General features: G+C 40.8%; 1 protein-coding gene across 4 annotated transcripts in view; it reads left to right on the top strand.

Moving 5' to 3' along the window:
• The window catches only part of uso1 (USO1 vesicle transport factor), a 31,907-nt gene that overhangs the window by 10,331 nt on the left and 8,930 nt on the right, over positions 1–12,646 (top strand). For 2 of the 4 annotated variants that reach the window (XM_038278609.1, XM_038278608.1), the window contains 12 exons: positions 1,404–1,504; positions 1,599–1,701; positions 1,848–1,903; positions 2,012–2,132; positions 3,493–3,671; positions 3,780–3,920; positions 4,100–4,188; positions 4,273–4,427; positions 4,514–4,719; positions 4,824–4,844; positions 9,149–9,259; positions 10,661–10,779. In XM_038278609.1, the coding sequence (XP_038134537.1) occupies positions 1,404–1,504; positions 1,599–1,701; positions 1,848–1,903; positions 2,012–2,132; positions 3,493–3,671; positions 3,780–3,920; positions 4,100–4,188; positions 4,273–4,427; positions 4,514–4,719; positions 4,824–4,844; positions 9,149–9,259; positions 10,661–10,779 (1,402 nt within the window). The remainder of the gene's footprint in view (positions 1–1,403; positions 1,505–1,598; positions 1,702–1,847; positions 1,904–2,011; positions 2,133–3,492; positions 3,672–3,779; positions 3,921–4,099; positions 4,189–4,272; positions 4,428–4,513; positions 4,720–4,823; positions 4,845–9,148; positions 9,260–10,660; positions 10,780–12,646) is intronic. The other 2 variants (XM_038278611.1, XM_038278612.1) reach the window with 1 other exon arrangement.

The raw sequence follows: 12,646 nt of genomic DNA, 5'->3' as shown, positions 1-12,646 counted from the left end.
CAAGCATCGTTTCCAAAAACACTTCAGGTTGTTTTTACCGCCTAAAGACCAATTTATGCTTCTGGCGCATAGCCTCTGCAACCGTCAAATCTGTCTAAGTGTGCGACCACGCCCACCCGCGCACAGGTTCTGCAACCATCATTACGCATCCCAAAAAAAATCCTGACGTTCGCAAGCCCACGCAGACCTCAAACGGAAGTGTGCAGACAAAAAGCAGCTGTCCTTGGTATGCCTTTCCGGTTGTCTGTGTGGTCGTCCTTCTTGATTCAGTGCCGGGCCAGAACTCCTCATTCTCATCCCTGGTCTGATTCAAGGGCCGTACACACCACCTCCTTTCTCTTTTTGGCAACTCCATTAACAGAACCTGTTCTCTTTCGATGTCTAGCAACTCTAGATCCATCTTCCAGATGCGCCATTACTCCTGCCGGCGCAGGCAGAAGTTCTCGTGACCATCCGCTGAAGTTCTCATGAGTTCTCGAATAGGCTCCCCCTTGCTCTTTGGTGGGAAACTGCTGTGCGTCCCTAGAAATTCTAGACCGACGGTGCAACAGGTTATTAAGCTGCAAATACTAGTTTTTTTTTATTTGTCATAGATTTGAAAAAGTCTTGATATTTAGTTGGGATATTGAATGTAAAATTATGAGTTAAGAGTTTGATTACTTCCATTTGGAACATAAATAAACAAGCAGTCCTGTGAATAATGTGGGAAGTAATGTGTGTTGCTGGGGCGACGGTGACGTCGCCTGAAGGTATTTTCCTTGGAACCGGAGGGTTGTCTGTTCAAGTCCCTGTGTCCTTGGGCAAGATACTTCTGATGCTGTTCCGGTGGTGGTCAGAGGGCCTCGTGGTGTCAGTGTATGGTGGCCTTGCTTCTGTCAGTGAGCCCCAGGGCCGCTGTGGTTACAATGTAGCTCACCACCATCAGCGTGTGTGAATGGACTAATGACTTAATGTAGAGTAGAGCGCTTTAATCAAGTCCACTGACTTGAAAAAGAGCTATATAGGTACAGGCCATTTATTATTTACCATAATTATCATTAAGGTTGTTTTTTTCCCCCATTATTTTCATGTTGCTGTTCAGACCTTGGTGGAGGATTTTTGATTCTGTGACTTGAAACTCTGAAGCCCCAACAAATGAAACCTCCCATCGGTTCATCTGTTGGTTTCCATCTTCCTTTCATGTCTTCCTTTCATTTAAAGTCTGTTCCAGTAATCAGACTTATTTCATTGGGTCTCTTGTGACGTCCCTGTGATTTCACCTGTCACTGCGTTTCACATGTCACTGCGTTTCACATCAGAAACGGGAAGGGGCAGATCCCTAACCTTTCCTCTGAGGTAGTATTGGGCTCCTGCTGTGTTATTTAAAGAAGATCTTACCATGGTTGTTGACTTTCCTTTGACAGATGAAAATGCGCAGAAGCAGGCAGATGACCTCGGGGCCCTGTTTACAGAGAAATTTCTCCAGGATTCAGAGAATATAACCCTACTCCTCACCCTCCTGGAGGTACCGACCCTGTTTCGGTCCATTAGCAGCTTTATTCCAAAAGTTCCACAGTGTTTATTCTTTAGTGTTTTATTATATTTGGTTTGTTTTACAGGAGTTTGACTTCCACGTGCGCTGGCCTGGTGTAAAGCTGCTTACTGCTCTGCTGAAGACTCAGGGAGTCCAGGTGCAGGGGATCATTCTTGTCAGCCCTATGGGTGAGGGTCTCCCCATCACTTCATAATCCACTACTCTTACCTCAGACCTTTATTCTGAAATCAACAACTTATATCATCTTTTAGTTACTGAGGTGGAAAGCGGTTTATTTATGTTGACTGAGCAATATATATGTTTAATTTCCCAGGTGTTTCCAGATTAATGGACCTTTTGGCAGACTCAAGAGAAGTAATCCGTAATGATGTGAGCAAATCCGTCTTTCAGCCTTTCCCAAATGGAATTAAGCTGTTAAAAAACGGATCTCCGACAGCTGCTAAAGGAACTGCTTTCTGTTTGCTTTGTCTCCACCAGGGCTTATTGTTGCTTCAGCAGCTGACCAAAGGCAACGCAGCCATTCAGAAAATTGTGGCATTTGAGAATGCCTTTGAGCGTCTTCTAGATATCATCACAGAAGAGGGCAGCAGTGATGGAGGTGAAGCTATTGAATGGTTAAAATGCATTTTTTTTTCTCATATGATTATTAAAGGAATACTTCACTTCCATTTGTACACATCACTACAGTCATGAATGCACTCAAAACAACTTTTGTTCAATTATGAATGCGTATGATTCCCTTTAGCCAGCATTCTCTAACATGTCGTACAGAGAGAGGGATCTTTTGCCTGTCGTTTAGGACAGGGGTTTCAGAAGTCAGTCCTCAAAGGCAGGTCTCATTTATGTTTTCCCTGCTTTAAAATGGCCAATAAGCAATAATCCTATGATCTTAGCTGGATGGAGTGGAGATGAGCAAGCTTGGCTTGTTACACATCTTGTTTTGATCTACAGAGGTCAGCAGCTTCACCTAATGGGGAAAATTCATGTATTGCTCCTTTGCCATTGATTCAGATCGGGGCATTGAATAGGAGAGTTCTGACAACTCCACTGGCTACATTCCAGAGAGCTTCAGTAGTTCGAGGGAAGCTAGCCGCTCATGCTAGCATTGCCATAGGTCATTGCAGTAGAAAATTATTTTTTGGTTGCTCTACTCATCTTAAATCATATAAACAAAACTTTAATATCTATGAAAGTTACGTTATGAGTCAATTGAATATGGTCGAAACTATTAAAAAAAATATATATTTATTTCACATGGCTAACAACAGAATTATAATATGGAGTACAAGCCTCCTAATCAGTTCTCTATCAGCTCTCTTCATAATGGTTGTGTATTTTGTTGAAATAATTACCAAAAGTTTCAGGTCAGTCACAGATCAGCCTATCTGCTGCTGCACACTTCCACTGAACTATGAGGTGCCCTAGCAACCTAACTTTCTCTGTCTTTCACTGGCAAAACTCTCCAATGCAACGGCTCTGATTCAGATGATTAGTTCAGCAAAAGCCTGTTAATCAGCCACAATTGAAACCCGGCTGTGCTGCAGGAGGGAAGGATAAAACAACCCCTGAGGACCGGACACTAATGATTAGACCACCAGTTGTTTCCATTTGGTGCAGGAATCTTTGGATTCTTCCCTGGAGTTTAAAAATGTCTTAAGTTTCCATAAATGAGAAGGATTAGATGTTGCTGATCAGTTGTATATGATGATTGTCATCAGCAGAAGGTTTCATCCTTGATGCCCTTGGTTCCGATTGTTGCTGCCTGTCTTTATTGCTAATGTCAAAGCAATCAATGAATGTCACCATCAGCTTTGAAAAACTGTATCAGTCAATCTCCATCTTAAAGGTGGAAAATTGTCATCAGAAAACCTGGAGGGCTTTAGAAACTGTTGATAAAGCCACTTAAAGTCAGACTGCCTGTTCTTTACATTCTGATTCATTGTTGCTGCTCTCTCCAGGCATCGTGGTGGAGGATTGTTTGTTATTGCTTCTGAACCTGCTAAAGAACAACAGCTCCAACCAGAACTTCTTTAAGGAGGGTTCCTACATCCAGAGGATGAAGCCTTGGTTTGAAGTGGGGGATGATAACTCCGGCTGGTCTGCACAAAAAGTCACAAACCTCCACCTCATGCTTCAGGTAAAGTATCGACCATCTCTTTAATGGGACTACTGATTGAAATGACTAAAAATCTGGTCATAAGACAGTTTTTATTCCTTTTTGTATATTTTTTTTATGTTGTGGCAGCTGGTGCGAGTGATGGTGTCACCCGTTAACTCACCCGGAGCGACTGCAAGCTGTCAGAAATGTATGTACCAGTGTGGCCTGCTGCAGCAGCTCTGCACCATTCTGATGGCAACTGGTGTCCCTGCTGACATCCTTACAGAGGTAATAATCCTAAAACATTTTACTTAATGCAGGTTTCCACCATAAAATAAATAATTTATTTGGATTTAATGTGATAGAGCAACAATACGGTCCTTCACATCAAATCCAAATAATTTGGGAATGTTTTAAAAGCCTCCCAGTTTCTGTGGGTGTGCACTCATCTGGCTGATTTCTTTTAGACCATAAACACAGTTTCAGAAGTTATCAGAGGCTCACAGGTCAACCAGGACTACTTCGCTTCTGTCAATGCTCCGTCAAACCCTCCGAGGTAAAGCGTCCATTGCTCCATTTGTTTCAACTTCCATCCGCTTCTGACTCAAAGCGTTTATGTTTAAGGATGTTTGTTTTTCAGGCCAGCCATCGTGGTGCTGCTGATGTCCATGGTGAACGAGAGGCAACCGTTTGTGCTTCGCTGCGCGGTCCTTTACTGCTTCCAGTGTTTCCTTTACAAGAACCAGAAAGGTCAGGGGGAGATCGTTGCCACCCTGCTGCCCTCCACCATCGATGGTAGGTTTCCAGTTCTCCTCCTTTAACGGCTTTACCACTCCCTGTTTCTGTTTCTTATCAGTTCTTCCCTTTCTCTCCTTCTTTAGCCAACTCCATCTCTGCAGGCCAGCTGCTCTGCGGAGGCCTGTTCTCAGCAGACTCTCTTTCTAACTGGTGCGCCGCCGTGGCCTTGGCTCACGCCTTGCAGGACAACCTCACCCAGAAGGAGCAGCTGCTGAGGGTGCAGCTGGCCACCAGCCTGGGCAAGCCGCCAGTCTCTCTGCTGCAGCAGTGCACCAACATTCTGTCTCAGGTAGAGCACCGCTCCTGCTGTCATAACGCTAACAGGCTTGGGGCTTCTGGGTAGCATAGGTGTGACACGGACATGTAAAGCTCAATGAAGCTGTGGTTTTGCAGGGTGATAAGATCGTCCGGAGGGTGAGTAGAGTAACTCTCTAGTGTGTGTATTTGTGTGTGCTTTGAGTCGTTGGGTGGTATCTGTGCTGGTCGTTTTTTTGGCTTGGCCTGAATAGTAGGGGTTCAACTTGCTTCCCTTTAACCTTTTAGTGCCTTGCTTTGCCCCTAACTGACCAGCCGGGTCCAGAGAGCATACTGAAATGCATGAAGGACACAAAGAGAGGTTGAGAGGAGAGCAATTGAATAAGTTTGTGGTGGTAGTCGTCGTCTAACAGCTGACCTGGATTATTTCTGTGCTACCAGCTCTTCTGTCTGAAGAAGTGTGTGCTGCCGCTAATCTGGGGTCTTTCCTCTTCAAGTTAGAAACTTTAACTTTTGTTGTTCTTTCTAAAACATTAAAATACTTCTTAGGATAACAGAAGAAACATCCCAAGTTTGTTATTTAGATTCCAGCAGAACCTCAGAAGAAATACTCTTCTTTACTGTGAATGATGTCGAGTTTAAGTGGGCTTTTAGGCGTGACAGCTGCTTGTCTTTTTCTAAACCCCATCATAGGTCTTTGACACACTGAAAACTTCTAGACTCAGATTTTCTCTTGCTTGTAGTCAGCCATTAATGTGTTCACCTATACCCATATAAGTGCTTTATCTTTAGAGCTTTTCTAATGCCAGAATTTGATACAGTCACAATAATCAGGGAAGGTTTTCTATTTTTTAATGTAAGCATTCAGTGAGCCGACCTTGTGTTTATGTCTAAGACACGCAGTGGAGCAGAGCCGGGAGACATGATGGTAGGAATATTAGAGCTGTATTTATGAACTTTTATAGCTTCTTTCCAACAGCAAAGAGAGTCGGAAACCGTCTGAACCGTTCGGTTCGACTGTCTCGGTTCGGTTCGCGTGCGTTACGTTCAGTTCATGCGCTGCTCCTTTTTCTCATAGGCGAAGCGTTTATACTCCAGAGCAGAAGGTGGCGGTACTGCGACCAAAGCCAACCACCAGTAGTAAACAAGAAGAAGCAAAGCAGCGTAGCCAGGTGTAGCAGAAAAAAAATCAGTTATGGAGAATTGTGTGGGTATGGCGAGTGGGAAAGAACAGGCGTTGGAAGAAGCGCCAGCAGCACTTTAAATGCCAAGTGGTCCCATACAGCATACCTATAGAGTGACCTACGATGACGGCGGAAAGAAAGTTGTGGATAAAAGTGCAACAGTGTGCAAGCATTGTGCAACACGTTTTGTTTATGCTAACAGCAACATGACCAACATGTCATGCTAACCCCGAAATCCCACATACTCCATCAGCGCTCTGCTCCGCCCCGCTGCGCTCCAGACCGCCTGCACAAAGCAAAGCCTACAGCCTCCGCTGTGGCTCCCGTCCGCTCCGGTCTGAGTTCCTTGGAGATCTCAGAGAGCATGCACGAGATGATTAAATTCAAAGCAGCAAAACATGCGGAAATGATCTATGGTTTCTGCGAATCATTAAAAGTAATTACAATTCATTAATTTTTGGGGATTTTTTCATAAAAAAAAAAATTTCATTAATTTTTATTATTTTTTTTATTTTTCGGTGTAACAATAAACATATAGCGAACCGAAAACCGTGACCACGAAACCGTGAGCCGAACCGAACCATGGATTTTGTGAACCGTTACAAAATCGTCTTAATTAGTGGGCAGGTGTTTGAGCATTTAGTTGATGCCAAAACATCCTAAATGAGTTTCCTTTTAAATTTAACTAGGCCACTTAGAAAATATCTTAAATTGTTGCCTCTCAGGCCACTTGGGTGCCGGTATGCTTTGGGTCATTGTGCTGCAGTATTGGGTAATGAGAGGACACTTTTCTTCAGGAGTTTCTGCTAGAGAGGAGGAGTCATGGTTCCATTGGTACCAATGCACAGTTTCTGTTCTCAATGGTGTATTATGCCCACGTCATCATAATCTGTTGATTTATGTACCCAGAGCAAACTGATGATGATGAGGTGGCTGCTTCACAGATATTACTAGCTGCAGATGGCGAGTCGAAGCTTGGGTTACCTTTGGTAAACCAGCGTCTCCCTAGAGAACCTCCATTTGTGGGAGAAGGTCCCAAAGTTTCACTGATGGCTTTTGACCCTGATGTCCTGATGATTTTGCAGGTTTGCTAGAAGTTACAGGGGATGAGAATAAATAAAACCAAAACAAACCTTTTTTGTTCTCAGTTTTTGTGGCATGTGTAACAAGCTGTAAGTTTCTTAGTGTAGCATGCTGAATAATAAAAATAAATGTAACTTTATTGATCTCACAATGAACTTAGAAATGAGAAATGAACTCTCTGTATTTAACCCATCCCCTTTGGGCAGCATCCCCAGAGAGCAATCGGGTCCCAAGGTGTATTTAAATTCATGGGCTGATTCCTCCAAGGACGCCGCCTACCTGGACTGGATCCTTTAAAGTCTGTGAAAATAAGGAGAATGAAAGAGTTTTAGCTGTGAATTCAAACAGTCGCTTAGCAAGCATGACAGTTGACACAAAGCAATTAAAGAAATTAATACTGAACTTTTCAAAACTGGTTCTTTTTTAGTTTTTTATTGTAAAGTGAACAAAAACTTCATGAGAATACAGATTTGAATACAGAGTGGAATAGAGGTGACGACCACCAGGAGCATCAACAAATGAAAGCAAATGATATAAACCTTAATCAATTAAATGTCCATAGCTCTATATTGGTTATTTATTCTCCAGGTGCACAGTTTTTATATTCCTAAAACACTTTACTGTACAGTATTTTATTATCTTTTGACTCTTCACTATTATGTTATTCTTATATATTTTTCTAAAATCCTCATTTGTGTGACCAGTTTTCTTCTATAAACTTTTGCTGCTGTAAACACCAGAATTTCCCCATTGTGGAACAATAAATGATTTTCTATTCTATTCTATTCTATAAAAGGGGTAAAGATATAAGTAAATCTAAACTATGTATGTATAAAAATATATCTGCAAAATCTTTTCAACAAAAATACTTGGTTAAGGAAATTGTGCAAAATAGCACAAAAGCAATTAAAAAATAAAAATCCTATCAGGTTTATAGTCCCCACACTGCAGATATATTAGAATCTGTCCTTAAATTACAGCCAAACCAATTTACACAGTAACAGATAAAAACCTTTAGATGAATCAAACATTACCGCCACATATCTGACTCAATGACCATTAAAACAACAATTTACATTAATTTCAGACTGAACTATTCACATATTTATGTTCAGCCGGGCTGCTTGGTCTCGCAATGAATCCTGGGATATCCAATGCCACGGAGGATACAGCTGACCCATCCTTTAAATCTGGCAAAAAGAAGGACGCATTTGTCGGCCGCGAGTCTTGGAATCTGACCCGGCCCCAGCACAGCGCTATGACGTAATTGGCCTACAAATCTGGCCTTCGGAGGACACATCCCAAAAATTCGAACGCACCCCAGAGTGGCATTCTGAGGGAGTGGGTTTCAAACTCACAACCTCAGGATTCCAAGCTCTATGCCCTAACCACTAGACCCCCACTCCACCCTATTCTGAAATGAGTTTATGTAAATCACCTTTAAACTCCTAGATCAACCCCAATCAAACAAACGCGTTATAATTTGCCATTTTTACTTGTCTTTTATTTTCTGTTTTCCTCATTTTTGCATTACTTCACATTCGGAGGCAAAAGCTGAGAAGGTGACTTTTCTAAATTGTTTTAATTCCAAAATAAGTTTTATTTCTCTCATTGCACTTAGCTAATATTTCTGTAGATGCTTGTCAGCCTTTGTTTTGCAGAATTACATTTTTTCCCTCCTTGCTTTAAAGCATGCAGAGCTTTGGGTCATTTCTTGAATTAGCTGAATCACAGGCTGGAGCTGCAACTTAAGCAACATTTTTCATCACATCTCCATGAAAAGCAGCTTATTTTCATTACAGCTTTCACAAACAAAGTAGCTCCTTTACTCCATAAAATTATTATTTTTAAAAGAGGACAGATTTTAATCCGATTGAATTAATCCTCTCCAATTTAATTTCCTTAAAAGGACATTTAGTCACGTTTCATCTGCATGTTTTCATACAAATTTAACGTGATTTACATTGTATTTTAATATATAAAACCAGAAACAATATACATTAAAAATTATGTGCCAGTTGATCATCTGAGGGAAGCCAAACTAGGTCTCCATGCTTTCAATTTAAACTTAACCTTCATAAGATAGCTAATTTTCTTATGTCTGCTTTAACCATGTATGGGAAATATTTTAGAGAAGGTTTTATTCTTGGATTCTTCCGTCTGTAAATGTGTTTGGTCTGTTTTCTCTCTCTGCAGGGCAGTAAAGTTCAGACCAGAGTGGGCCTCCTCATGCTGCTCTGCACATGGATCAGCAACTGTCCCATCGCTGTCACACACTTCCTACACAATCAGGATAATGTCCCATTCGTATCCTTAACATTGTGTGAGTTGTTTTTTAACTTCAGATCAGGTCTAAAAGGTTTTGCAAAAATTTTAATTCAGATCTTTATTTTTTTGAATTTTCAATCAGTATGTTGATTTTATTTGATTTTTTTTTTCTGTACTAACAATGAGCATGTAGATGTTTAGTTATTGGCATGTTATTGAAAAAAGAGCTTCTACTTACATGCATAGATCTCTGCACTGGTGGCAATGATGTTACTAGCAAAACTCTTGGTCAGGTAGGAAAATGATAAAACAGAAGGAAATAAATTTGAACTGAATTAACCCATCAGAAAGATGCATGTAGATTTGTAGTAAACCGGATGTGTGAGGGGAAACGTGCTCTTTTAAGTATAAAACAGAATAGCCATCATCAACCAGTCAAGGTCCAGAGACATTTTTAATTATAGTCTGTTACTTTAGACAGCATTTAACACTGAAATAAAATGAGGTGTTTATGCATCCATGTTATACATTCACTTAAAAAAAAAAAAAAAGAATATATATATATAAAAATAATATTTTTTTCCATTTCAAAATCGAAAGTGTTTTTTAAGTAGAGAACAGCCATCGTTCAGTTTTGTTTAGAGACAATGCACATATTTTATAAAACACCTGAACTGACTGCTCTCATTAAGACAGACAAAGAAAAGCAAAAAATAAACAGTGGTCTTTATGCTGCCCTGCAAGGCTTTAAACCTGGGTTTGAATGGAGACAAAGTCATTCTAAAGCACATACCAAGGTGCTCATTATGAGCCTGGATCCATATATATTATTATTTTTTTGATTCTGTTCATGGTGGAGAATCCTGCTTCACAACAGTAGATTGAGCCAAACATCCTCTAAATGTTCAGGATCATCTTTGAGCACGCCATTTCACTTTTCTTTCACCAGTTCACCACAGTTCTTCCAGCAGTCCACACTTTCTCTGCTCTCTTTTTCTCATCATCTTCTCCTTCTTTCCCATTGCCCGGCTTGCCACAGGTTTGCCTGCTGTGTCTAAAAGTAGCAGCAGCAGCAACCCAGACTGACAGCAGCTCATTGGATCATTTATATGACGTGTAGCCTTGTTCGTTCTGGAGGTCTTTAGCATTCAGGAGAAGCACCACAAGTGAAATTAGACACAGTCGTCGGACAGCATGCAGTAATTTATAAATGTTTTAAATCAGGATTAGCCAGCAGTCCAGATCCGGACCGAGGTCCGCTAATCTGTGACTTCTGATCTAAACCTTTGAATTAAATCTTTGTGTCTAGTCTTTGTTTTTTAATCTCTCCCATTAATCTGAAGCAGGACCATTCCTCAGTATGATGGAAGGTATAGTTCTTTTAAAGCTTTACTGTAAAGTGTTTTCTGGAATAAATCCTTGACGTGTGGACCTCTGCAGCTTACGGCTCAGATCTCAGAGAATCTGGGAGAAGATGAGCGATTGGTGCAGGGTCTTTGTGCGCTCCTGCTTGGTATCTGCATCTTCTATAACGACAACTCCCTGGAAAACTATACAAAGTAAGTGTCCTTGCATGTAGACAATATACAGAATTTACTTACTATCCACTTGGCAGGTATAGTTTTTACTAAGTGTTGAATGAATAATTTTATTTCTGACAATCCAGTTTAAATTAATCATTACAAACATGGAAAAAATAATGATACACAAAATTGTTGTTCTTTCTAACCTCTTGAGGCAACTCTTAACTTCTCTTCCTCTGGTCCATGTTGGGTGTGATACACACCATGTCACCAAACAGCTCAATGTTTACCTGTAGCCCACTGATTGATGCTAATTAGTGGGCACACCTTGATTTGGCCACATTATTTTCTTTTTCCAAGGCCTGTTTCATTAGTTAATTTTAAATCATTCTCTTAAAGCATGATTGATGAGCAACTTTCATTTGTTCATTTTCATAGAATTTTTATTTATTTTGTCAGATTCAAGTTATTTCTGTAACTTCTTCGGGTTTTTCTTTCTTAAAAAGAGGGATACAGACAATTTAATGTATATCTAATCATTACATGTTTGTTTTTTAGTGTTTTTAAGTCTAAGAAGTGGTATGAAGAAGTGAAACCTTTAGTAGAATTACAGCTAATTAATCACAAGAAACATAATCTACCTGGAGAATAATTAGAAATGCCCAACTTACTCGCATGTGAAAAGAAATACAGGTGCTGGTCATAAAATTAGAATATCATGAAAAAATAGATTGATTTCAGTAATTCCATTTAAAAAGTGAAACTTGTATATTATATTCATACATTACATACAAACTCATATATTTCAGATGTTTATTTTGTTTAATTTTGATGATTACAAATGACAACAAATGAAAATCTCAAATTCATCATATCAGAAAATTAGAATATTACTGAAGACCAATAAAAACAAAGGATTTATAGAAATGTTGGCCAACTGAAAAGTATGAACATGAAAAGTATGAGCATGTACAGCACTCAGTATTTAGTTGGGCCTCCTTTGGCCTGTATTACTGCAGCAATGCTGCGTGGCATGGAGTCGATCAGTCTGTGGCACTGCTCAGGTGTTATGATAGCCCAGGTTGCTCTAATAGTGGCTTTTAGCTCTTCTGAATTGTTGGGTCTGGTGTATTGCATCTTCTTCTTCACAATACCCCATAGATTTTCTATGGGGTTAAGGTCAGGAGAGTTTGCTGGCCAATTAAGAACAGGGATACCATGGTCCTTCAACCAGGTACTGGTAGCTTTGGCACTGTGTGCAGGTGCCAAGTCCTGTTGGAAAATGAAATCTGCATCTCCAAAAAGTTGGTCAGCTGCAGGAAGCATGAAGTGCTCTAAAACTTCCTGGTATGTGGCTGCGTTGACCCTGGACCTCAGAAAACACAATGGACCAACACCAGCAGATGACATGGCACCCCAAACCATCACTGACTGTGGAAACTTTACACTGGACTTCAAGCAACGTGGATGAAGTGCCTCTCTTCTTTTCCTCCAGACTCTGGGACCTTGATTTCCAAAGGAAATGCAAAATTTACTTTCATCAGAGAACATGACTTTGGACCACTCACCAGCAGTCCAGTCCTGTTTCTCTTTAGCCCAGGCAAGACGCTTCTGACGCTGTCTGTGGTTCAAGAGTGGCTTGACACAAGGAATGCGACAGCAGAAACCCATGTCTTTCATACGTCTGTGTGTGGTGGTTCTTGAAGCACTCACTCCAGCTGCAGTCCACTCTTTGTGAATCTCCCCCACATTTTTGAAGGGGTTTTGTTTCACAATCCTCTCCAGGGTGCGGTTATCTCTCTTGCTTGTACACTTTTTTCGACCACATCTTTTCCTTCCCTTCGCCTCTCTATTAATGTGCTTGGACACTGAGCTCTGTGAACAGCCAGCCTCTTTAGCGATG

The sequence above is a fragment of the Cyprinodon tularosa genome, unplaced genomic scaffold (assembly GCF_016077235.1).
Source record: "Cyprinodon tularosa strain WSP-4 unplaced genomic scaffold, ASM1607723v1 ctg142, whole genome shotgun sequence".
NCBI classification, from domain to species: domain Eukaryota; kingdom Metazoa; phylum Chordata; class Actinopteri; order Cyprinodontiformes; family Cyprinodontidae; genus Cyprinodon; species Cyprinodon tularosa.
This window is presented reverse-complemented; position numbering and strand designations above follow the sequence as displayed.